General features: G+C 41.5%; 4 protein-coding genes across 5 annotated transcripts; 1 reads left to right on the top strand and 3 right to left on the bottom strand.

Moving 5' to 3' along the window:
* The first annotated feature begins 796 nt into the window (after positions 1-796).
* On the top strand, positions 797-9,931 carry Amacr (Alpha-methylacyl-CoA racemase). 2 transcript variants are annotated; one of them, XM_089740357.1, is made up of 2 exons: positions 797-1,070; positions 8,705-9,931. In XM_089740357.1, the coding sequence occupies exon 2, from the start codon at positions 8,729-8,731 to the stop codon at positions 9,731-9,733; it is 1,005 nt and encodes a 334-aa protein (XP_089596483.1). In that variant the 5' UTR covers positions 797-1,070; positions 8,705-8,728; the 3' UTR covers positions 9,734-9,931. The 2 variants fall into 2 exon arrangements, with proteins under 2 accessions (XP_089596483.1, XP_028034192.2); XM_028178391.2 differs by lacking the exon at positions 797-1,070 and adding an exon at positions 6,776-8,587.
* LOC114246018 (uncharacterized) lies at positions 2,467-4,534 on the bottom strand. Its single transcript, XM_028178388.2, is given in 3 exon segments — positions 2,467-3,687; positions 4,163-4,326; positions 4,329-4,534. Coding segments are annotated over 3 exon segments (1,332 nt in total). The 5' UTR covers positions 4,384-4,534; the 3' UTR covers positions 2,467-2,574.
* On the bottom strand, positions 9,692-11,079 carry JMJD4 (jumonji domain containing 4). Its single transcript, XM_028178389.2, has 2 exons — positions 10,494-11,079; positions 9,692-10,417 (listed from the first exon to the last, which is right to left on the bottom strand). Exons 1-2 carry the CDS (start codon positions 11,015-11,017, stop codon positions 9,787-9,789), a joined length of 1,155 nt encoding a protein of 384 aa, XP_028034190.2. The 5' UTR covers positions 11,018-11,079; the 3' UTR covers positions 9,692-9,786.
* Positions 11,080-16,305: 5,226 nt separating this feature from the next.
* On the bottom strand, positions 16,306-17,577 carry LOC149503154 (uncharacterized). Its single transcript, XM_089740403.1, has one exon. The coding sequence runs from the start codon at positions 17,428-17,430 to the stop codon at positions 16,306-16,308; it is 1,125 nt and encodes a 374-aa protein (XP_089596529.1). The 5' UTR covers positions 17,431-17,577.
* Positions 17,578-23,800: the final 6,223 nt, after the last annotated feature.

The raw sequence follows: 23,800 nt of genomic DNA, 5'->3' as shown, positions 1-23,800 counted from the left end.
GCTTGGCTGTAAAAGTGTTAAAAATATTATATGTGACCTACAACAATGTGCATGCTTTATCCAAAATTTCATCTGCAATCCTTACCACCTCCAGCCTGTAACAAAGAGCATAATTATTTCAAATACTACGGCAACCTGAAGAAAAATCATGTTTATCAATGTGTTATTAGAGACAAACAATCAACTAATTATACTAACCTTACTAAGGTTGTTTCTTATGTTGCCGTAGCGTTCTTTAAGTTTTCCCATTTTAGTCGAAGCTGTGATGGAGTTCGTGGGAAACGACGAATCGACGAATTAAAATCATTTACAAGGGTTTGCCAAGCCTGCTCCTTCAATTTATTGTTTGTGGCATTTGTTGCCTTATTATTGAAATGTTTTTTCGCCGCCACAAGTTCTGCTAGAATCATCGTCTCATCTTTTGTCATGGGTGCTGCCTTTCTTGACTGAAAAAGATATATTTTCTAAACTTGAACTCAAAGTTTTCAAAGTAAAATTATTATTATCAATGTAGTTCATAGATACTTACAGAATTCATTTTATTTCACTGTAGCTCTTTAATTATAAACACACTTAGAATTATAAACGAAAGTTTTAAAGCGTTTTGGAGGTAAGTCATCATCTAATATAGTAGGTAAACAATAGAAAAACAAACAAAAGAAACTGATCACTGCTTATTGGCAAACGGACTGTCAAAACGTTTCGTTTCATAATTTCGACTAGGATAAAAATAGCAATACGTCCAATTTAAAAAAATCTACATATGTTTTTATTACTTTTTCTTATAAACAAATGTGTTTATGATAGTCTACAATATGCTGGTTAAATTATAGTTATAATTTAGAATAAAATAAAATAAGTCTTGATCCTGATGTTGTTTCGTATTTGTAGTAGAACGAAACGTATCAAGAGGCTCGGATAAATCGGAGGGAAGAAGCTATCTACTGTTGGTTAAAGAGAGATAGCACTTATCCGTGATTGTGAAACGCAAATTAAGGATAGATACGCTCTTGCTGATATTCGGAGATAGCTATCTATCCGAAAACTCAGATACGTTATTGAAAACGGCCGTAAGTAACTGTTGATATATTACGAGTACCGAACACCCGTAGTGTTCAAAATGTGGAAATTATTGAATTCCGTTTTTCAGCCGTTTTGTTGATGCCAATAGACTTTTAAGTTATTTTTCTAGTATCATCATTACTTTGCCAGTAGATGCTACATTTTTACTTAACAGGCCACAACTTCTAAAAGAACATGAACTGACATTTTGCTGTAATTATAGAAATTAATTTTTAGAGATGGAGAAACATCCTTCTACTCCATTTAACTCAATAGAGAAATTCCATTCGGTTTCTTGACAATCGTGTTAATGTTTTTTTTTTTTATTGCTTAGATGGGTGGACGAGCTCACAGCCCACCTGGTATTAAGTGGTTACTGGAGCCCATAGACATCTACAACGTAAACGTGCCACCCACCTCGAGATATAAGTTCTAAGGTCTCAGTATAGTTACAACGGCTACCCCACCCTTCGAACCGAAACGCATTACTGCTTCACGGCGGAAATAGGCGGGGTGGTGGTACCTACCCGTACGGACATCTAAGAGGTCCTACCACCAGTGATTACGCAAATTATAATTTTGCGGGTTTGATTTTTATTACACGATGTTATTCCTTCACCGTGGAAGTCAATCGTGACCATTTGTTGAGTACGTATTTCATTAGAAAAATTGGTACCCGCCTGCGGGATTCGAACACCGGTGCATCGCTACACACGAATGCACCGGACGTCTTATCCTTTAGGCCACGACGACTACAAATGACTTTCGGTTTGCCTAGAATCTCCAGGCCTACATGCAACTTCAGGTCCTTTGGTTTTTTTATGTTTCATGGGGTGTACGTAATGTGAGAAATTTCGTTCAGGTGATCCTACCATCTACTTTTTACTACCTACCATGACATTATATGAACTCCCAGCATAATTTTCCTGAAGAAAAGTTCTTGTTCAAATGTGGTTTGTTATGAGTCCTGAGCGGTAGTCTTGGCTACGCTGAGTTGGCATTAACGACGGTAACTTTACCCTCATGTGGGCCGTTATAAATCCTAGTTCAATAAAACCAACTTTGATAATGCAAAAATTTTTCTTAGTAATAACTTTCAGTACTGTAACATATCTACGAATTATTCCAATTAATCCAATTCAATAACTGTTCCTTGATAGCACGCGATGGATTTAAAAATATAATTGTTACAAAAATCGCAAGTCTTTAAATTAATGATGATGTAACATAGTGATGATTATTGATATCAAACAGCCCCAAATTTTTGCATTAAGTGAATTCAAAGAGCTGATAAAGTTATTTGATCAATTTTGATCCTTGTATTATTTCAATTGTTCATTTTAGTAGGATACTGTAATGAATTAGTTATTGTAGTATGTAAATTTTTTGAATTAAAACAAAATATCACTTACTATATTTATTTTCAAATTATTAGAATGTAGAAGTACACTTTAATAGGTTTTGGGGTTTAAACCTAAGCATATTTATTATAAGGTTTTAAAAATATGCAAATCATTGCTGGGCAGGAGGTTGGAATCCATAACCTGGGTAAGGTTGTGGATTACCAGGAGGTGGAGCACCAGGAGCGGGTGCTCGTGTGTAAGGATAAGGGGAGGGTGGATACTGTGCTGGTGGATATCCCTGTTGATATGCATGCGGTGGATATGCACCTCCAGCTGGTGGATAATTTTGAGGTGTTTGCGCATAGGAAGTAGGAGGTGGAGCAGTGGATACTGAAGGAGCTGGACTCCCAGGTTGCGAGGAAGGGTTTGAATAAGGTTGTGTAACAGGTGTATAAGGTGATGGTTGTGAAGGAGCCTGATATTGTTGTCCAGTAGGACCACTTGGTGTTTGTCCACCAGATGAGGCAGTTGTAAGGACACTACTTCCATGGGGACTAGTATTATAGGTTGGTGACTGGGCAGACGGTGATCCATAAGTGGAACTTGTAGGATTCTGTTGAGAATAATTGTTTGGGGGTTGAGGAGAACGGTTAGGCTGAGAAGTTGATGTTGAACTATATGCAGATGTTGGAGTTGTATTTGGAAATGGTTGTGACTGGTATGGTTGTGGTGGTTGAGCAGTTGAATTATAAGTACTTACACCAACATTAGAATAATTTGAGCCAGCTTGACCTGGAGGATATGTGGAATTTCCAGTGTATGGTGGTTGAGATGAGCCACGCACAGGATATGGAGCACCAGCTGAAACTGGGCTACCAGAAGGTGGTGCATAAGGTTGTTGAGACGAAGAAGGTGGATAGTTAGATCCTGGATGAGTAGATGGTGGATAGTTATTTGGAGCTGTTGTAATTGGTGGACCATAATTAGAGTTCGGAGGATAGCCTTGGGGTTGGGATGGATTAGGTGGAGCATATCCTTGATTATTAGAGCCATATCCCGTTTGTGGAGGGTACCCTCCAGGTGCATTCTGATACTGGCCTTGATATTGACCTTGACCATAAGGTCTTTGAGCATATGATTGAGTTGGTCTTGTTGGTGTTGAACTAACACTTGAAGGTTGTCTGTAGGCTTGTTGACCACCGGCAGATGCATCAGTTGCATTGGTTGGGGGATTTATAGGTGGAGATTGAGATACATTTCCGGTGGCTAATTGATGAGGAGGCTGAAAGTAAAAAAAACAACTAATTCTATATATTCTTTCGGTACAAAATAACTTTTAAGTAGAATATCTCATCAGATAAGCCCTTTGATGAACCAAACCATATAATCATGGAATGGAACAGGCTGCCAGAAGTTGTATCAGCACCTAAATTGAACTACTTTGTGAACAAGCTAGACTAATTATCCTAATTTCAAGATACACAAATCATCTCTAGTTTTTAACATAATGAAAATGAATAGATTATTTTGCTTTATTTGATTCCTTTCTGTCACTTTCTCTCAACTAATCAGAATTTTTCCATTTCAAACAAACATAAATTTTATTGTTTTAAATAATGTCTCCACTGAAAAGAAAGTCCAAAAATCCACGTTCATTCCGGTTTGAAGGGTGACGCCTTCGTTATGTTAAAGGAGTCCGCTAAACACCAGGTTGGCCATGCCATGTATGTCTTAATAAAGTAATAAAAAAATGTTACCGGTAAAATGCTCTGTATATTTTGGTTAGCGTCAGCTACAGATGCGAGATAAACCAAGTTCCTGTGCAGTATTTGCTGATATTGGTGACATTCCATTATTTGCCCTTTTGCTTGGTATTCTTGTATTGTTTGTATTAGATGAGCATTTTCATCCAACATTTTTGTATTTGTGCCGGACTTAAAGGAGGACGATTTCCTCGTGCCGCAAACGCTACAGACATTGTGTAATTTAAAATATTGCTATTATTCCTCTATTACATAGCACTTCAGATAGAAAATTCATAGATTTTTAATTTACTTGATTTTATTTTTTGTTTGATTTGTTCAGAAATTGGAAAAACCAAAGAGTATAATAGCAGAGTAGGGGCAGAGGGAACATAGGCTATACGAAAGTTAGATGCAAAAGCTAAAGCACTGAAAAATAAAATAAATCAGAACGCAAGAATTATCTTTATTTTTGATTGAAATTGTATAAAGGGAATTGAATAAAATAAACTAATTAAATTAATTTGTCGGCTAAATAGGAGTAATTTGCTGAGACTTTTAGAAAAGCTACTTGTGGTAGGGCGTGTTTTGAGTCCGTACGAGTTAGTAACATTATTCTTTAATGTCGTAAGATTCATTCTATTTACTATCATTGTGTAAAATTGCACAAATGCTTATTACGGAAAACAAATCGAAAGATGAAGTTTGTCGGGTTCTACAAAAAACCATGTGACAATTGATTTAGTAACTAAATTTAGAACAGTGTAATCAGAAGCTTCTAAATTTGCTTCTGAATTCAGTCGACTAAATTTAGCCAGTGTAATAAGCCTTTAAACTTTGTCTCAAAATCAATTTCATTTCATTCACAATTTCGTCTTTTTTTCTCTCCTAACTATTCACTGGGATATTAAGAGGCTATTCCAGCTACACCCGGACGGGTAAGTGAGCTCACGAACTCATCGTCGTAATCGACGAGCTCTGTGACCGATCCTTCAGGGTCCTAAAAGTACCGAGAGTCAAACCGGGGGATCCGAAAAGATATATTTCGGGCAACGGCGCCTTGCGTTGCCCAGTCGCGGTCGGATAAGTAATTAGCGGCGGCCACGATAAGAGGGTTATCGGATCGCCCCGCTTTGACGAAGTAGCGTTCTGGCGCTTCCGTAAGATGCTTACGAATCGGTATTAGATTGAGGTCATCGTGAAGATCTACGTTCCTCATATGCTACGGTTCTCCGACGGCTATCCTTAAGAAACGGGGTTTTATAACATGGAAAGGGTTAATGTGTGTACGGGCCGCGTGAGCAAACACTACACTTGCTTAAGTCGTGACAGAACGTATGCAAGTTTTGTAGAGTAATACTTTGTTATGAAGGTACAATTTTTACTTCGCTTGCAGGTCATGGGGTAGAAGAACGCGGGTCGGTCGCGTACTGACTTAATGTGGGACCCGAATGTCATCCCCCTGTCGAAAGTGACGCTTTAGTAGTTAGCTTTCGAAGTCCACGGTATGGGCTGGCCAAGGATTTTAATAGCGGGAATGAAGTTACCGCGCCTAATTGGTGATAGATACTAGCAGTAGTCTCGGGAGGACGACCCCTTTTGGAGAGCACGGCTGTGATTTTTGTGTGGTTGATATCAATTATTATCAATGCACCAATGTGCCACTTCCGGAACCACTATCCTAAATTGGTGGCCACGATTTGGAGTTTACTATGCATGAACGACATCTTCCTACTCGTGTAAATCGGGCGGGCGACCGAGGTGTATCGTCAATAAACAGGCTAAACAGTAGCGGGGAGAGAACGGAGCCTTACGGGACTCCGGCCGAGATATGTCGCGGGAGAGAGCGAGTTTCCTCGACTCGATATTGAAACGAACGGTTTGACAACTCAAGTCTCGACAAGTTAAGACAAGTCTCGTACGATGAGCACGAGACCGTCTGGCACGACCATGTTAAAGAATTCGTAAATTAAGCCGTTGTGCCAGACTTTGTCGAACGCCTTCACGATATCGATGAAGAGGGCTCCCGTGGAGACGGGTCTGCATCTATTTAGTCCTACTAAGATGTCCTCCGCGAGGCGGTGCACTTGCTGAATGGACGAGTGTTTCGCACGGAATCCGATCTATTCGTCGATCAGGATACCTTTCGAGGTGATGAAGTCCCAAAAGCTATTACGTAATAGTCGCTCGTATAATTTGCCTAATACTGGGAGGAAGCTGATCAGGGGGTAACTCGCGGAATCATTTTTAGGTTTTCCAGGTTTGTGTATGCCGATAAAGTCCGCTTATTTCCACACCGCGGTAATGGGTGTTAAAGCGTCCGAAGGTGACTGGATAGCTCTGCACTTTACCTCCCTGTCGACTAACTCTGTGTCTTCGGGGTCCACGGCTTGAGCACCGGTGGTGTACTGCTCCTGCAGTGCATCGGCCGTGGGTTGGCTTGATGGGCGTAGTAGGCATAATGGCGATAGTTTCCGATTCGAGAATCCTAGCTAGTCGCCAGTGTGCTTGGTGAGAGGGCGCGAGTTCTTCTAAATTACGTTCCCACCTTATATTTCGAGCTTCATAAGCGATATTTGACATCCCGCTGTAGATGACGCATCTGATTCGGTGGGATAACGAATGTAGGCCCAGATTGACGCGTTTCTATCTCTTAGGAGATTCCTGAGCTCAGGGGGAAGTCTGATGCGATGAAAGAAATCCTCCAAATTGACTTGGTGAGACGCATTAGCTATCGCGGTGGACATGTGATTAGTCAAGATATCTATGGATTCGATGGTGTCCGGCGGGGACGGGGAACAATCCGGACTGTAAGCGAGGAATTGCTGGGAGGCGTCTGTCAAGCTGCTGTTCGGTTTCTGCCAATTCACCATGGTCCTCGTGACTGTATTTGGGGGTGTAAGGACGGCGGAGCTGCATTACGATAGGTTGGTGGTCGGAGTTGAGCTCCGACATTACTTTGATAGAATGCAAGCACAGAGTTCTGCAGCAGTGCCAGATCAATAGTGCTCGGACGATGAGTGAAATTATAAAGGAAATGAGTCGGAGTTGGAGGGCCGACGATTTCGAAGGCATGATTGTTATTGAACATGTCAAGTCGCCTACCGTTCAAGTTCGTTGTTGGGCAGTTCCACCTAGTGTAATGATAATTAAAGTCTTCTGCCAGTATAACCGCATTCTCCATGCCGAGTAGTGCCTTGACATCGCTACTCAGAAGGGGTTTTTCGGGAGGGACAATTTCGTCATTGTATAGCATGCATCTTGGTGAGTAGAGGTTTGTTACTGCTAAAGTAATAGACGGCCTTGTTATTGACGAAGGGTGCTAATTGGGTCCACAACGACCGCAGATGTTGAATAGGAGTGGAGCAAATACGGATCCTTGCGGAGCTCCGGCCGTTATAGGGCTGGGGGAGGAAGGAATTACCATCGCTTGATATCGAAATGAACGATTCGACAAGGACTTTCCTCTTGTACTTGCTGCACGAGTTAATATAGGCGACGTTTTTATCGTTATCGTTTTTAAGCTGTTCAACCACAAAAAGCTGCAGCACGTGTATCGCCATTAACAAATACCACAAAAACCGTTGGCAGTGTTTGCTTAAAGAGCGCCGACGGCCCGAGCTTCAGATACTTGATTCAACTCGATTAGACCTGCAGAGCAGACCTGCTGGAAAGAACAGCGACAATATATACGTTATAGTTATTGTTAAAACTCAAAGTATTCAGTTTTCAAGTACTCAAATAATAACTATTTTTTATACCTTTTCGGAAATTTTAAACCGCTTTGTAGAAATATTAAAGACTGCTTACAATCACGATAATCGAAGTAGTAAAGCCACCGCAATTTTTTTCGATATCCCTATTGCCCCATTACATAAAGATAATCACGAATTAGCTAGGTGTCGTAAATTGTGAAAAAAATGTTGAAAATAATTTACTGGTTGTCACAGATAGAATACACTTAATTAAATCACATAAAAACACTTAGTCTTGAATAGTTCGCATTTATGTGTTTAATTTATTGAGTGATGTAATATCAAATGTAATATCAAACTTTCACAACTGTATGCAAGACTGCTGCAGCACAGATTTTCCATTTCGTTTAGCTTTTAAATGATTTTGCTCTTTCTAAGCGCATTTCTTAGTAGGTACATATAAATTATGTGCATTTTTAAACAAAGCAGATAAAAGTGCTTTTCATCGCGTTTGAATCTATAATTAAACAAACCTAATCGTAGTGTTTACGCTTTGATAGCACTCTGTTTTGATTATCATCATTCAATATTTAATACCTACTGTAAGTCAACTAGTATTTTGAAGTTGTTTGAAAATATGGCGTTAAAAGGAATAAAAGTTCTCGAGTTCATGGGATTAGCTCCAGGTCCTATGTGTGGCACAATTCTAGCAGATTTTGGAGCGAGTGTTACTGTAATTGAAAAGGTATTTTAATTCAATATTAAGCCTATTACTTCCGAAGTCAGTTATTATTTTTAAAGAAATAACCTGATATAATTAATAACAACTTAGAATGTGATTTCTTGTTAATTTAATTTACAGATACAAAGAACGGCTTTTGATGTAATGTCCAATGGAAAGAGGATTTTAGCAGTTAATTTAAAAACCAAGGAAGGTGTGGACATTGTCAAGCAGCTTTCAAACTCATCTGATGTACTTTTAGACACTTTTCGTCCTGGTGTGATGGAAAAGTTGGGTTTAGGCCCTGAAAAACTTCTAGAACAAAACCCACAGCTTATTTATGCTAGATTAACTGGTTATGGTCAAAATAATTATAATAAAATGAAAGCTGGGCACGACATAAATTATGTCGCAGTGTCTGGTATTTTATCATTATTAAGGAGAAATAATCAACCTCCATTTCCTCCAATCAATCTTTTGGGCGACTTTGCTGGTGGAAGTTTATTGTGTGCATTTGGCATATTGTTAGCCTTGTTAGAGAGAAGTGTTTCTGGAAAAGGTCAGGTTGTTGATACAAGTATGACTCAAGGTCTAGCTTATATTTCAACTTGGTTGTTTAAATCAAGAACTTTACCTATCTGGTCAGGAGAACCTGGATCCAATGTTTTAGATGGAGGATTTCATTTTTATCAAACTTATCAAACAAAAGATGGAAAATATATGGCTGTGGGTGCCCTAGAACCCCAATTTTATTCCAATCTCATGAAGGGATTGAATTTATCCGAGGAAGAGTATTCACAATTTACAGATAAAGATATTTGTAAAAGAAAATTTCAAGATGTATTTCTCACCAAAACACAAGAAGAATGGTGTGCAATATTTGATAAATTGGATGCATGTGTTACTCCAGTACTAGATTTTGATGAGATTGATAAAACAAAGTACCACACTTTTGATAATACATTTTATAGGAATGATGAAGGCAATGTTGTTCCACAACCTGCACCAAGACTCTCAAGAACTCAAGGTATCTCCAGTAGTTGTAAAAAAATGCCTAAGCATGGAGAGCATACCATTACCATATTAAGAGAAATAGGATATAGTGAGAATCAAATTAAAGACTTGATCTTGAGTGGACATGTTTATGCAGACAAAAAATCATTATTGTAGGCATCATGAAAGGTTAAATAGATATTATTTTATTAATTTGGTGATTGGTTTACTTAAATAAATAATTTTTTTTGTATGATTGATAGTAAATCATTGTGAATCTTATAATTTTCTAGGTTTAGTTTATTCATAACAAAATGTATTTTATTTAAATCAAATAAAATTTGATTTTTCCCTAATGAAAATCTATCAAAACTTTTGAGTGATTTTTCTTCTAATTGATGCAGTCTTTTTTGCGCAATATGTATTATAAATTTTTTGAATCTTTCTAGGTCAATACCAAAAAGAGATTTAAGAATGAGTTGACATTGATCGTGAAATTCTGGGGTGTCCTTTAGGTGTTCTATTTCATTTTCTATTGTTAACAAATTTTCATGTAGAGATTTCCACATGAATACAATGTTGCAACTATTAATCCAGTTGTGATTTATTGAAATAGTGTCTTGCAAATTTACAACTTGATGGTACCATCCTGATGGAACAAATATGGCATCACCACTTTCTTGGATTACTTTTAAATGCTGAATGTTGGGAAATGACTTTTCATTATACATTAAGGGTAAATTCCCCAAACTATCTTTTAGTTTTCGTTCTTCACCTGGGGGAAACAAAGTCCATTCTTTTCTTCCAAATACATTAACAGACCAACTATATGAAGAGTAAACATCAGAGTGCAAAGGTGTCCTGAAAAACATAGTATGTATGATGTTATTCCACAAAATACAAATTTTAGTTCAGTCACCTAAAGTCAATTAAGTACCATGAATTTTGTGGTCCAATATAGACAAATCTAAAATCGTCTTCATTGTTATCTTGTGCGTATTCATTAAGCCAGTCGAGTCCAAAAACTTCAGGTACCTCATAGAAATTATCCGTAGGCCTTACGTTTTTTAAATGCCAGTCTTTAAGATATAATAGTTGAGTTCTCTCCGATTTACGCAAATAGTGTATGAAGTCTTTCATTTTCATTTCACATTTGCTTTGTGAATTGTAAGATATTTTATTACAATCTGCAACAGGTACCACCAAATCGCCATAACTCTCAATTAAATATTCATAATTAATTTGGTTTCTAAGAATCCATTTATTTGAACACTCCCAGTTGAAACTTACATTTTTTAATATACATGGTACATTTCTTAACATAAATTGTTCAAAAAAGGTGTTGTACTCTATTTCCTTCAGTGTCATTTCAGATACACTCCACTCCTCGCATTGCTTTAACTCAACTTCCTCAATCGTTTTAAATTCTTTATAACTATTATCAATTTCTAAAACATCCATTTTACCTGAGGATCAGTCAGAGTAGGTAGGTACCAAAACTACCAAAATAATATATATCTCAAATGTGTATAATCTACCTGGTACCTAATCTACCAGTGTGACCATCTCTAAACTATAGATCCAGCCTTACTTTAGTTGAAAACCTTCCAAATCCTGCCAACGTCTGTAGTAAAAAAGGCCTTTTTTTTATTGCTTAGATGGGTCGAGCTCACAGCCGACCTGGTGTTAAGTGGTTACTGGAGCCCATAGACATCTACAACGTAAATGCGCCACCCGCCTTGAGATATAAGTTCTAAGGTCTCAAGTATAGTTACGACGGCTGCCCCACCCTTCAAACCGAAACGCATTACTGCTTCACGGCTAAAATAAGCAGGGCGGTTGTACCTACCCGCGCGGACTCACAAGAGGTCCTACCACCAGTAATTACGCAAATTATAATTTTGCGGGTTTGATTTTTATTACACGATGTTATTCCTTCAGCCTGGAAGTCAATCGTGAACATTTGTTAAGTACATATTTCATTAGAAAAATTGGTACCCGCCCACGAGATTCGAACACTGGTGCATCGCTCAACACGAATGCACCTGACGTCTTATCCTTTAGGCCACGACGACTTAATTAATGCCAACTTTAGTAGCCGTTGAAATAAACCAAGAAAGTAAAAATACAAGAGGTTCATATTTTCACATACGTTCTTTCATATTTTCGCTTCATCACCACCACCAATAATCATAAGTCTCGCCCAAGAAATGTCACTAACAAGATATTATCACCTTAAATCAAATTGAATCTATCTATAAGTATGTCTCTATGACTGATTAAATTGAAATATAAATCGTAAACTCGTGTTTATGAATACTCGTTTCAAGATTATCAACTTTCTAAGCAAAATTTTAAAGTTGTTAATTGAATGTGATACGAATATAGCACGAGAAGTATGGGGAAAACCCCTACATGGTCACGAAGTGTCTTCAGGGTTGTCATTTTTCACATTTTATTGTGTTACCATAAGGAAATTTATTTTCTTTGTCCCAATTCCCAATACTGCCAAAAACTGCCAGAAGCTAAAATAAGAGTCCAATCTTGCCAAAATGGCAGGATCCTGCCACATATGGTCACACTGTAATCTAGTTTTTTTTTATATGGCATCATGCATTGTTTTTTTTTTTTTAATTTATTGAAAGCATTGGCAACACGGCCATCAGCTTAAACTAATTTTACAAAAAAATAGTACATGAACTAGAACTTACAATAAAAACACAAATAAAAGAAACAAACCAAACCAAGAAACAATTACAAATCATTGAAAACAACAAATTAATGACAAAATGAATTGCAAGAACTTACTATAAAAAAAAATAAAAAATTACAAGTTTTCTTTCAACAAACAACAAAAAAAGAACATGAGTCGTTATAAAAAATAATTAAACTTGCACATAAGCAGGAGACCTATGATACATTCATGAATTATACATTCATAGTCGTTCTATAGTGTGAAGTACAAAATTATACACTATTGAGAATAGTTGTGGAAGCTTTAAAATACCTTGAATGGAATTAGGAATAGATTTTAAGCCTGTGTCTTTACATAATGCATTAAACAATAATCTCTGTTGATTGAATTCAGGACAATTAAAAAAAATATGATCTAGATCACACATGCCAGAGTTACAATAAGTACATGCAGTTGATTCACTTAACTTTAATCTAAAAAGATGCGCAGGAAAATGGCCGTGGCCTATACGTAATCTACAAATAATCGATATAAAGGCTCTTCCCGGGAAGAATCTAAAACTATCAAACCAAGATTTAGTACTAGGTACTGGGACTATTTCAGCTAACCATTTACCTTTCGTTTCTCTGGACTTAGACAAGTAATTATACCAACGTTTCATCATATTTTGTTTAATTGAATAAACTAAATCTGAGTACGGAACTTTAAAATCGGAAATATTTATATCTTTTGTAGATTTGGCTAATTTATCAACAAATTCATTACCCACAATACCACAGTGACCTGGCACCCAGCAAAATTCAATAAATATATTTCTGAAATACAAAGAACTCAAACAACTTCTTAACTTATAAATTAAATAATTTACAGATGCACTAATACATTTATTTTTAAGAGCTTGCAAGGCGCTCATTGAATCAGATAGAATTAGAATTTTGTCCCCTGCAGAGTAATTTACTCGAATGTGCTCTAAAGCATATATAATACCTAGTACTTCAGCCGAAAAAACAGAGAAAAAATTGCTACATTTATAAACTGATCCTATGTTCATGGACGAATCAAAAAATGCAAAACTAGTTCTATCTTTAGTTTTAGAGCCATCTGTATACACTTTAACAAAATCAGTCCTATCTTCAAGGAACTCCAGAAAATCATTTTTAGATTTAAACTTGATTAGATCAACAGCCACATCTCTCAACATGTCATAAAAGTTATATTCGAAACAAGGCAATAGAGTAGACCAAAATACCACATCCTGAAATTCAAAATTCAAGTACGTTAAGGCACTGGATATGGATGAAGAATTAGGAAGCGGAATTAAATTATAATTTGGAATATTTGCATACTTCAAATACCTGTAAGTTACTTGATTATCACGGCTAATAAGCTTAAGGCAATAATTATCTAATATAAAACTTCTTCGTATGAATAAAGGAACAATACCAGCCTCAACTTCCAAGGAATTAATTGGAGACGACATCATAGCACCAGTAATTATTCGTAATGCTCTATTTTGCACAATATCTAATTTCTTAAGAATAGAAAAATTTGCGTCCGAAAAGAACATACAGCCATAATCGAAATGGCTTCGGATTGTTGCAATGTAAATCGTTTTTAAAACTTTGGGATCAGCTCCCCATTTTATTCCAGTTAGCGATTTTAATATATTCAAACCTAATTCAGCTCTTTTACAAATAACATCAATATGAGTTTTCCACGAAAGATCAAAATCTAGAGAAAGACCAACATATTTTACGAAAGATTGAGCAGGAATAATATCATAATTGTATAAAACTTTAGGGTAATGCAATCCATTTTGGGAAAATAAAATTGCAGAACTTTTGGAAATATTGACCTCAAGTTTTAGGGAATTTGTAAGTAAATCGTAAATATTACGCAAACAACTATTCATAACCGATTCACCACTTTTAATATCATTACAGTTTACATAGAGAACAAGATCGTCAGCAAAGAATAAATGTTTAACAGAATTTGGAATTTTCTTTATGAAACATACTAAACTAAGTATGAATATGAGAGGTGATAAAACGCAACCTTGAGGAGTACCTTTTGTAGAAATTTTAGGACCAAATAAACTAGATTTAATTTTCAAAAACATAGAGCGCTTGTTCAGGAAATTGTACAGCCAGAACAGAACATGTCCTGGAAAGCCTAAAGAATGTAGACTTTCAATAAGGTAGGAATGATCTATATTATCAAAAGCCCCTTTAATATCCAAAAATACCGCTAATGTAAATTGATTATTATGGAAGTTATTTTTAATATCGCCAATCAAACAGCTTAAGTTATCTATTGTACTTTTACCTTTACGAAATCCGTATTGAGTACTTGGTATTAAGTTGTTATTTTCAGTAAACCACTCTAACCTGTTTTTTAACATAGTTTCGAAAATTTTCGAAAAACAAGAAGTTAAAGAAATGGGTCTGTGAGAATTGATACAGTTGGGATCCTTGTAAAGCTTTAAAATCGGTACTACATGTTGAGTTTTCCAAATCGGAGGAATACAGTTGTTTTGCCAAAGATCATTAAATATTTGACATAAAATTTCCTTGGCATACTGGGGAAGATTTTTGATTACTTTATAAGGGATGAAATCAGGACCAGGGGAGGTTTCCTTTTTATTTTCTAACGCAGTCGCAAATTCGCCCATAGAGAATGGGTCTACCAGCCATTGAGCCTCCGGTTTTCCGTGGCTGTTAAAAAAATCTTGTAACTTAGATTCGGAAATTTCATTCTCAGAACCAGCTATCGAATCCAAAAACAAAGATGCATTAGCGGAATTTTGAAAAAAACTTGAAGACGTAGAAATATTATTGAGTTTAGCGTGCTTAAATCTACGAATGTGATCCCAAATAATTTTACTCGAAGTCATTCGATTGAATGATGAACAAAGATTCATCCAGCTTGAACGTTTTATTTCATATAAAGTTCTTTTCTTCAAAGCGTCCAGCTTTTTAAAAATAATATAGTTTTCCATATTTGGATAATGCTTGTACGATAATAAAGCAACTTTGGCTTGTAAAACTACGCGGTCACAATCAGCATTCCACCAAGGAACAGCTTTGGAATAAATCCGTTTTTTGTGCGAGTAACACTTTTTGTCAAAAGTCATTAATATGTCATGTAAAATACTCAAAAACTTATTATAATTTTCAAGAGAGTTATCAGCGAAGCTAAAACTTGAAAACTCACTTTCACATAACTTATTAAATTTTGACCAGTCAATCTTATTAAAATTTATGTTAGCTAAGGAGGTATTATCTAGTGTATCAACTTGATTTATTGAAAAGGTGGTCGGGCCAAAGGAAGAAATAAAAGCATCGTTAAAGACTTCAATAAATAGAGGGAAATGATTACTACTGAGCAAATCATCAAGGACAGAAACTGTGCAACTAGAGCTAAGAGCAGGGGATGCGAATACTAGATCCAATACATTACCTTGTTGACCAAATGGAGCAAAGGTCGTGATTGTGTCATCATTTAAACAAACCAACTCAGAACTTTCCACATAATCATGAAGGGCTTTACCTCTTCTATCATTGACTCTTGAACTCCAGGAAGCATGATGTGCATTGAAGTCACCAATTATTAAATAATTATTTGAAACAAATTTAGAACATGAATCTTTCAATAAATTAATAGTGAACTTACCATTTGGTGGTGGAGGAATGTAAACACATAGAATGTCAAAAGAAAAATTATTAATGTAAACTGTAATTAAAATATTTTGAAAATGATATTGAGAAATTGTGTCTATTATTTTAAATTTATACTTAGAGCGTAATGCAATAGCAACCCCACCATGTGGTTGGTTGGAATCTCTTCTTATAACATTAAATCCAGGTAATTTGATGATTTTATGTGAAGTTAACCAGGTTTCATTGAATAAAATCATATCAACACACTTGTCCAGTTTACTGAGGAAATCTTTAAGTTGATCTAATTTAGGAAATAAACTTCTAGAGTTCCAATGAATGATATTAAACTGACCAACAGAATTATGCATATAAGATTGAGTAGAACTATCCATAATTTATGATGTAAAATTTGTTACTAGCATTTCTTTAATTAATTGAGTAGATATAGGTCCAGAAGGGGATTTAGAATCCTTTTTCTTTAACAATTCTATTAAAGTTTTTGTAATGGTTCTGATGACAATTTCTGAATTGATAATGTCTGAAATTAAAGCCCTACCTTGAGGGGTCTTCGCAGATATAGGTATGTCAGAAGAGGTCACGGGGTTCTTAATAACAGGAGTCTTTAGTATGGCTGCATATGATGTTTGCTTGCCGATGATCTTATTTTTTACTTCAGCAACCTTGGCTGCCTTTACTGAGCAAGAGTAAGAAACTGCAGAATGTGACCCACTGCAGTTGGAGCACTTGAAGATGTTGGGAGTGCTGCACTCCTTATAAAAATGATTGCCTGAACAAATAGAGCAAACTTGAGTGGCTTTACAGGCACCACTTCCATGTCCGAATTTGTAGCATTTGAAGCACTGTAACACAGGTCTAATATAATCCGAAACAGGCATCCAAATATGCTCGTATGTGACGTGATCAGGATGGCTAGACGCCAAAAATGTAACCAGCACAGTTTGCAGTGGCTTGTCACTTCCATTCTCTTGTTTTTTGAAAAATCTTTTTACTCCGAGTATTGTGCATGAAGCTTTTAAATTTACTAAAAGAGATTCTTCGTTCAATTCCACAGGAGCTCGAATAATTCCTTGACTCTCAATGCTATCGTAAGGTATTTTTGCTGTCCAATTGTTTAACTCCATAAAACTTACATTTAATAAAAAAGCGTTGGCATCCCGAGCACAGCCAAAGTAAATTTTAGCAAAAAAGTTCCCAGCAGCTTTGACATACTGGACCCCTTGAATATTTTTTAATGCTTTATTTATTTTTAACAGGTCCATTGGGACTCTGTTATTTGGTTGTGAGATGCTTGATTGAAGAAGCACTGGGTATTCTTTTTTTGTAAGGTCTTCGTAAAGAGCATGGTGGTCTTTAAAAAGACCGCGCTTATTTTTAATGAAAGTCATTTTTATTTTGCGGCTTTCGTCGTATTCAGATGACTTCATTCTTCTTTTTCCCATTATTATGGGAGCGGACACAGGGGCGGAGCTGAAGCCCTCACCCCCGTCGTCATCGTCCATTATTACGGAACACACTTATGAAATATAATTTTAAACTCAAACACAGTGAAAAATTAGGAAACAATGTCGTAAAAAAGGGCTAAAACCAAATAAATTAAAATTAACTTGAAAAAAGCGCCTATTTAGTTTGACGTTCCCGCCCTTTTTTTCGCATCATGCATTGTGTATTGCCACAGACAAAGGTAAGGAAACGGAATAGTAAAGGAAAAGAATTTTACATCGAACGAAATTTACATCGGATAAAGGATGCAGGATGCATATTACAACATTGGCCCACAATTTTTTTGTCAATTTAAGTGAGATTTTCACTCTATGCTCATCAAAAAATCATTTGATTTCATTTCATATTCCATTCATCAGAATAACTTGATGGGTAATGAAGATAATGATGAGATGGTATGGGATGAAATATAATCTCAGTAAAATGGTGGTCATTTACTGAGTCTTTTGTAGTGGACTTTTTGGAGGATCCCGAGAAGTTACGTCCAGCGACTTCGTTTTATTTTCTCACATTTATGCACTTTCACAGATACTAAATATCGGATCGTTTGCGTACGTTTGTCGCTAGGGGCGCTGTTCCAATTGCATACAAAATTGGCTTAACTTTTACGCTATCGAGAACGTCAAAAAATTCGCACTAAGCACACAGATAACTTGGCTTTGCACTTTCCCGCCAATATAGACTGTCCCACCTATATTAAGGCCCACTCGATTTAATGCATATCCGCTTAGATGTTTTTATTTTCTCATATCAACAATTAAAAACATTTTCAAATTTTCTATTAATAATAACTAGAGGTTGGAGTAGGTAAGGTAGATTGATCTAGTGTCGTTGATGTCAAACGTAGAGGATAGTATGGATATGCCTCCAAAATACCGGAAGTTCATATTTATTGTGATATTTGTTCCGGAATTTTAAAGTTAGCATGAATCTGGGTTTAAGGTGAAAAACGTATTAATAATATTAATCTACGCTACCAGTGCTAGCTAATGGTGAAAGAAATCAGTATTTGATATTATACAAAAACACCTTGGAATTGTTACATCGTATTTTGTCCCTTTCTGTTGAATTAGAAATGACGCTTGTCAGTATGAGACAAATTTAGGCAGGGCTTTTAAAGTTATACTTCTTTAGGCGCGTTATGAAAAATTGATGAGAGTGAAATTTTACGATGCGCGCGCACCGCGACACAAAATTAACAGAATGAAGTTGCCCACTAAATCGCTCATTACAATACGACCAACGTCACTTGGCGAGTCTGAATATAGCCGCAGGTGAACTTTCCGAACCGTACCGAGAATTACCGAATTATATGATGTCAACAAAAGAGAGTCCAATATGCGTGTTTGAGGATGTTGTTTAATCGATTTTTTTTCAAATTGATTAAAATTTAAATTTAAAAAAAAAGAAATAAATTTAATAAAAATAAAGTATAACTTCTTACGCGCGTACATAAGTACACGCACCCTTTTTTTGTTACTTTATCTCATAAATATAGAAATTGTATCCGATGAGGATTAAAAATTTTTTTTTCAATTTAAAAAAATAGTCATTACGGATAAAATGTTTTGTCCATTTTATAATATCTTGATGCAAGTATATAAAATCAATCTACCTACTCCGACCACTGATAATAACTGAAAGTTAAATAAAGAAAATATTGATGATCGTTCATTTTTAAATTTGTTTCCAATATCTTTATTTTCTCTTCCATTCTGTGCAGTTAATGGTTATCTTACTTATCTTATTTTATCCAGTCGTAAGGGCCGTCCCAGGGGACCGACCCCTGGTTAAATAACAAAGGACCAAAAAATGATGGCAAACTTAAAAATAAAATTACCCCAGGAGGGTACCACCCTAGGTGGAGAATCCCTCCGTGCTTCCACCTCGGTGGGAGCATGCTGCCCCGCGTATTCTGGGGGGGGCAAAGCATGCCACGATGAAGGGGGCTGTGCGACGGGCAGCGGAAAACCCGTCGAACCGAGGTGTGACAGCGCTGGCTCGACGCGCTCTGCGCTCGTCAGCGAAGGCGAGGCGGCTGGTCCGAAAGGGACAACCGCCAAGAAGATTAGGCGGAAGAGGAAGTCTTGGCGAGCTTCCTCTCGTGAGGGGGTAGGGGAGCCAGCGTCATCCTCTGGCGCAGATGCCCCGCCGGAAAAGGTGTTGGTAATCCGATGCAGCCTCTGCTGCGGAGGAGATGCCGCCCCCTAGAGGGAGACCCGCCCGGAAAAGGGGCGCGCCGTCACCGGCGCCATCATCAGTGTCAATGTCTGTCGCCTCGTTGGATGGGCAGACGACAGAGGAGGAAGAGAGCGGCCTTCAGGATCCTGCCATGGTCATAGACAGGGCCATGAAGACCGTGAAATCATACGCGGCCAATGGCACCAAGACCAAAGCCGCTGGTCGTAAACTGCGAGAAGTGGTCTCGCAGGTCTCGAAAGTTCTGCCATCAGTTGCTTCTGCCAATGACCAGGTGGTACAGCTGATGGCGGAGAATTCGAGACTTCGAGCACAGCTCCAAGCTCGGCAACGGCCCGATGATGGAGCAGCGACGTCCTGGGTCGCTGGAGCCCCTCGGAGCTCCCGTCTCCCGGCGCTGACTGGTGATCAGTGGCCTGTGCTGCCACCACCGCGTGCGGCACAGGAGCGTCCGCGTCTCCCGTCACCGCGCTCTAGAGAGACGACCGCCGCCGCGCGGCAGCAAGCACTCGCGGGGCCACGGATGCTGGCTCCGCCAGAACCGAAGACCTTCAGCCTGGACGAGGTCATCAACCGCACCGTCCAGGCTGTAGTAGAAAAGCTGGGCGGGAGGCTAGCGGCTCTCGAGGCGAGAGTGACTGTTTCGGCCGACGTTAGGCAACCGGCGGTGACGGGTGCTTTGGCCACCCGTTCCGCTCCTGTACGGGCTCCGGCCACCAGGTCGGGCCCGGGACGGGATCGAACTAAGCGAGGGGGCGGCGCTAACGCGAAGCCTCCAGCTCAAGCACCCCAGTCCCGTCCGCTGCCTCCGCCCCCGTCAGACATGGACGAGGGGTGGAACGTGGTGGCCCGGCGGGGTGCCAAAAAGGCCTCACTGGCAGCTCCCCAAATGGGTAGAGCGCCAGTGGCCATGGCGGTTCAGGCTGCACCCCAACAGGGTCGAGCACCTGTAGCCGCCAAGAAAAACAAAAAAACAAAAAAAGGGAAGAAGTCGTCGCGGGCGCCGCGATCAGCGGCAGTGGTTCTAACTTTACTGCCTGCCGCTGAGGCCAAGGGCATCACATATAATGATGTGATGGCCCGGGCGCGTGAAGCAGTCAACCTGGACGAGATTGGGGCGGAGGAGGGCCTCCGCAGCAGGCAGACGGCCAATGGGGCCAAGCTGTTAGAGTGTCCCGGTGCCGATAGTCCCGGCATCGCGGAGCGTCTGGCAGCGAAGCTCCGTATGGTCTTGCCTGAGGAGGAGGTGCGGGTGCACAGGCCGGTAAAAATGGCGGAATTAAGAGTGACCGGCCTGGACGACTGCACCACCAGGGATGAGGTGAGAGCGGCCGTCGCTACCCAGGGCAACTGTGCACCGGAGAATGTAACCGTGGGTGAGCTGCGCCGTGGTTATAACGGGGCCAGCTCAGTGTGGGTGCGTTGCCCGTTGGAGACGGCTGCCTCCCTGGCTGCTCCTCCGCCCGGGGGACCGTCGGGGAATCCAGGCAGGCTGCGCGTGGGCTGGATAGCGGCCCACGTGCGCCTGCTTGAACCACGCGCCTGGCGATGCCTCCGGTGCTTTAGCACCGGACACGGTCTCGCCAGGTGCACTAGCTCGGTTGACCGCAGCGGTCTGTGTTTCCGCTGCGGCCAGCCGGGCCATAAAGCGGCGTCCTGCGCGGCCGCCCCGCACTGCGCTCTGTGCGCTGCGGCCGGGCGCGGGGCTAACCACCGGGCGGGAGGAAAGGCGTGCCTCCCGTCCGGTGATAACACCGAACGCAACCGGCACCGGAAGTCAAAGCGCCGGCAGAGGAGAAAGTTGGCCAGAGGAGCACTGGCCAACGCTGTAATCCCCGCTGCGGCACCGGTGCCGGAGGGTGGGGGCAGCGGTGAAGGGGAGGGAGCGATGGATGTGGTCCAACAGTAATGGACCGCACCTATCGCTTCCTCCAAGGAAACCTGAACCACTCCGCCAGAGCTCAGGACATGCTGTCTCAGAGTATGGCGGAGTGGTCTATAGATGTGGCTGTGGTCGCCGAGCCATATTTCGTTCCCCCGGCAAATGATTGCTGGTTCGGGGACGATGGCGGCCTGGCGGCCATAGCCATAAGAAGAGACGCGGCGATCCCCCCCTGGCGATGGTGACCAGGGGCCAAGGGTTCGTCGCGGTGCAGTTGGAAGGGACCGTCGTGATCGGGGCGTACTTCTCTCCGAACAGGCCTACTGTCGAGTTCGGGCATTTCCTGGGCGGGATCGGGGCGATTGCTCGCCGCCTCGCTCCCCGTCCAGTGATTCTCGCGGGGGATCTCAATGCGAAGTCTGTCGCATGGGGCTCCCCCCGCTCGGACGCTCGTGGTAGGCTACTGGAGAGGTGGGCGAACGCGGCCGGCCTCTGTTTGTTGAATAGAGGTTCGGTTGCGACGTGCGTGCGGTGGCAGGGCGAGTCTATTGTGGACGTTACGTTCGCAAGCCCGGCCATCGCACGCCGTATCCGCGACTGGAGAGTTTTGGAGGGGGCGGAGACACTGTCAGATCACCGATATATTCGGTTTGATCTCTCCGCCCGCTCCACAGTCGCGGACGTCCACGGGGACCACCCCCGTGGTGCGTCCCGGTCATTCCCCAAGTGGGCACTGAAGCGCCTGAATAAGGAGCTCCTGATGGAAGCCTCTACGGTGGCGGCGTGGGCGCCCATGCGTCCACACCCGGTCGAGGTCGAGGGAGAGGCAGGGTGGTTCCGGGACACGATGCGTCGCATCTGTGATGCGTCGATGCCCCGGATCGGCCCTCGACTTCCTAATCGCCAGGCGTACTGGTGGTCGCCCGAAATTGCGCAACTCCGCGTGGAGTGCGTTCGGGCGAGGCGCGAGTGCGCCAGGCATCGCCGCCGCCGCCTGCCGCGGCGCAACGATCCGATTGCGTTCGCGGCAGCAGAGGCCCGGCTGCACGGCGCATTCCGCGTCGCGCAGAGGGCATTGCAGCTGGCCATCAGAAGAGCCAAGAACCAACACATGGAGGGTCTCTTGGAGACGCTGGATGAGGATCCGTGGGGGCGGCCCTATCATATGGTGCGCAATAAAATGCGCCCATGGGCCCCCCCGATCACGGAGCGTCTCCAGCCTCAGCAGCTGCGGGACATCGTCTCGGTGCTTTTCCCGCAGGAGCGGGAGGGATTTGTCGCTCCCGCTATGGACGCGCCGCCGGACTACGACGGCGAAGTCCCTGCTGAGGTGCCCCATATAACGGGGGCGGAGCTCCGTGTGGCCGTTCGCAAAATGTGCGCGAAGGACACTGCACCCGGCCCGGATGGCGTCCATGGCCGGGTTTGGGCCTTGGCTCTTGGTGCCCTAGGGGACCGACTCTTGAGACTTTACAACTCCTGCCTCGAGTCGGGACGGTTTCCTTCATCGTGGAGGACGGGCAGACTCGTGCTGTTGAGAAAGGAGGGGCGCCCGGCGGATACTGCCGCCGGGTACCGTCCCATCGTGTTGCTGGATGAGGTGGGCAAGCTGCTGGAACGCATTCTGGCAGCCCGCATCATCCAGCATCTGGTCGGGGTGGGACCCGATCTGTCGGCAGAGCAGTATGGCTTCCGAGAGGGCCGCTCAACGGTAGACGCGATCCTTCGCGTGCGGGCCCTCTCGGAGGAGGCCGTCTCCAGGGGTGGGGTGGCTTTGGCGGTGTCGCTCGATATCGCCAATGCGTTTAACACCCTGCCCTGGTCCGTGATAGGGGGGGCGCTGGAACGACATAGAGTGCCCCCTTCGCCGGCTGGTGGGTTCCTACTTAGAGGACAGATCGGTCACGTGTACCGGACATGGTGGGATCCTGCACCGGTTCCCGGTCGTGCGCGGTGTTCCACAGGGGTCGGTGCTCGGCCCCCTTTTGTGGAATATCGGGTATGACTGGGTGCTGAGAGGTGCCCTCCTCCCGGGCCTGAGCGTAATATGTTACGCGGACGACACGTTGGTCGTGGCCCGGGGGGGGAGTTTTGCTGAGTCTGCCCGTCTTGCTACGGCTGGGGTGGCGCATGTCGTCGGCAAAATTAGGAGATTGGGCCTCGACGTGGCGCTCAGTAAATCCGAGGCCATGTGGTTCCACAGGCCCCGGAGAGTGCCACCTGTCGATGCCCATATCGTGGTTGGAGGCGTCCGTATCGGGGTCGGGGTGCAGTTGAAGTACCTCGGC

The sequence above is a fragment of the Bombyx mandarina genome, chromosome 04, assembly GCF_030267445.1.
Source record: "Bombyx mandarina strain Sakado chromosome 04, ASM3026744v2".
Lineage (NCBI taxonomy): Eukaryota > Metazoa > Arthropoda > Insecta > Lepidoptera > Bombycidae > Bombyx > Bombyx mandarina.
Note: the sequence above shows the minus strand (reverse complement) of the source record. Positions and strands in the feature narration are given on the sequence as shown.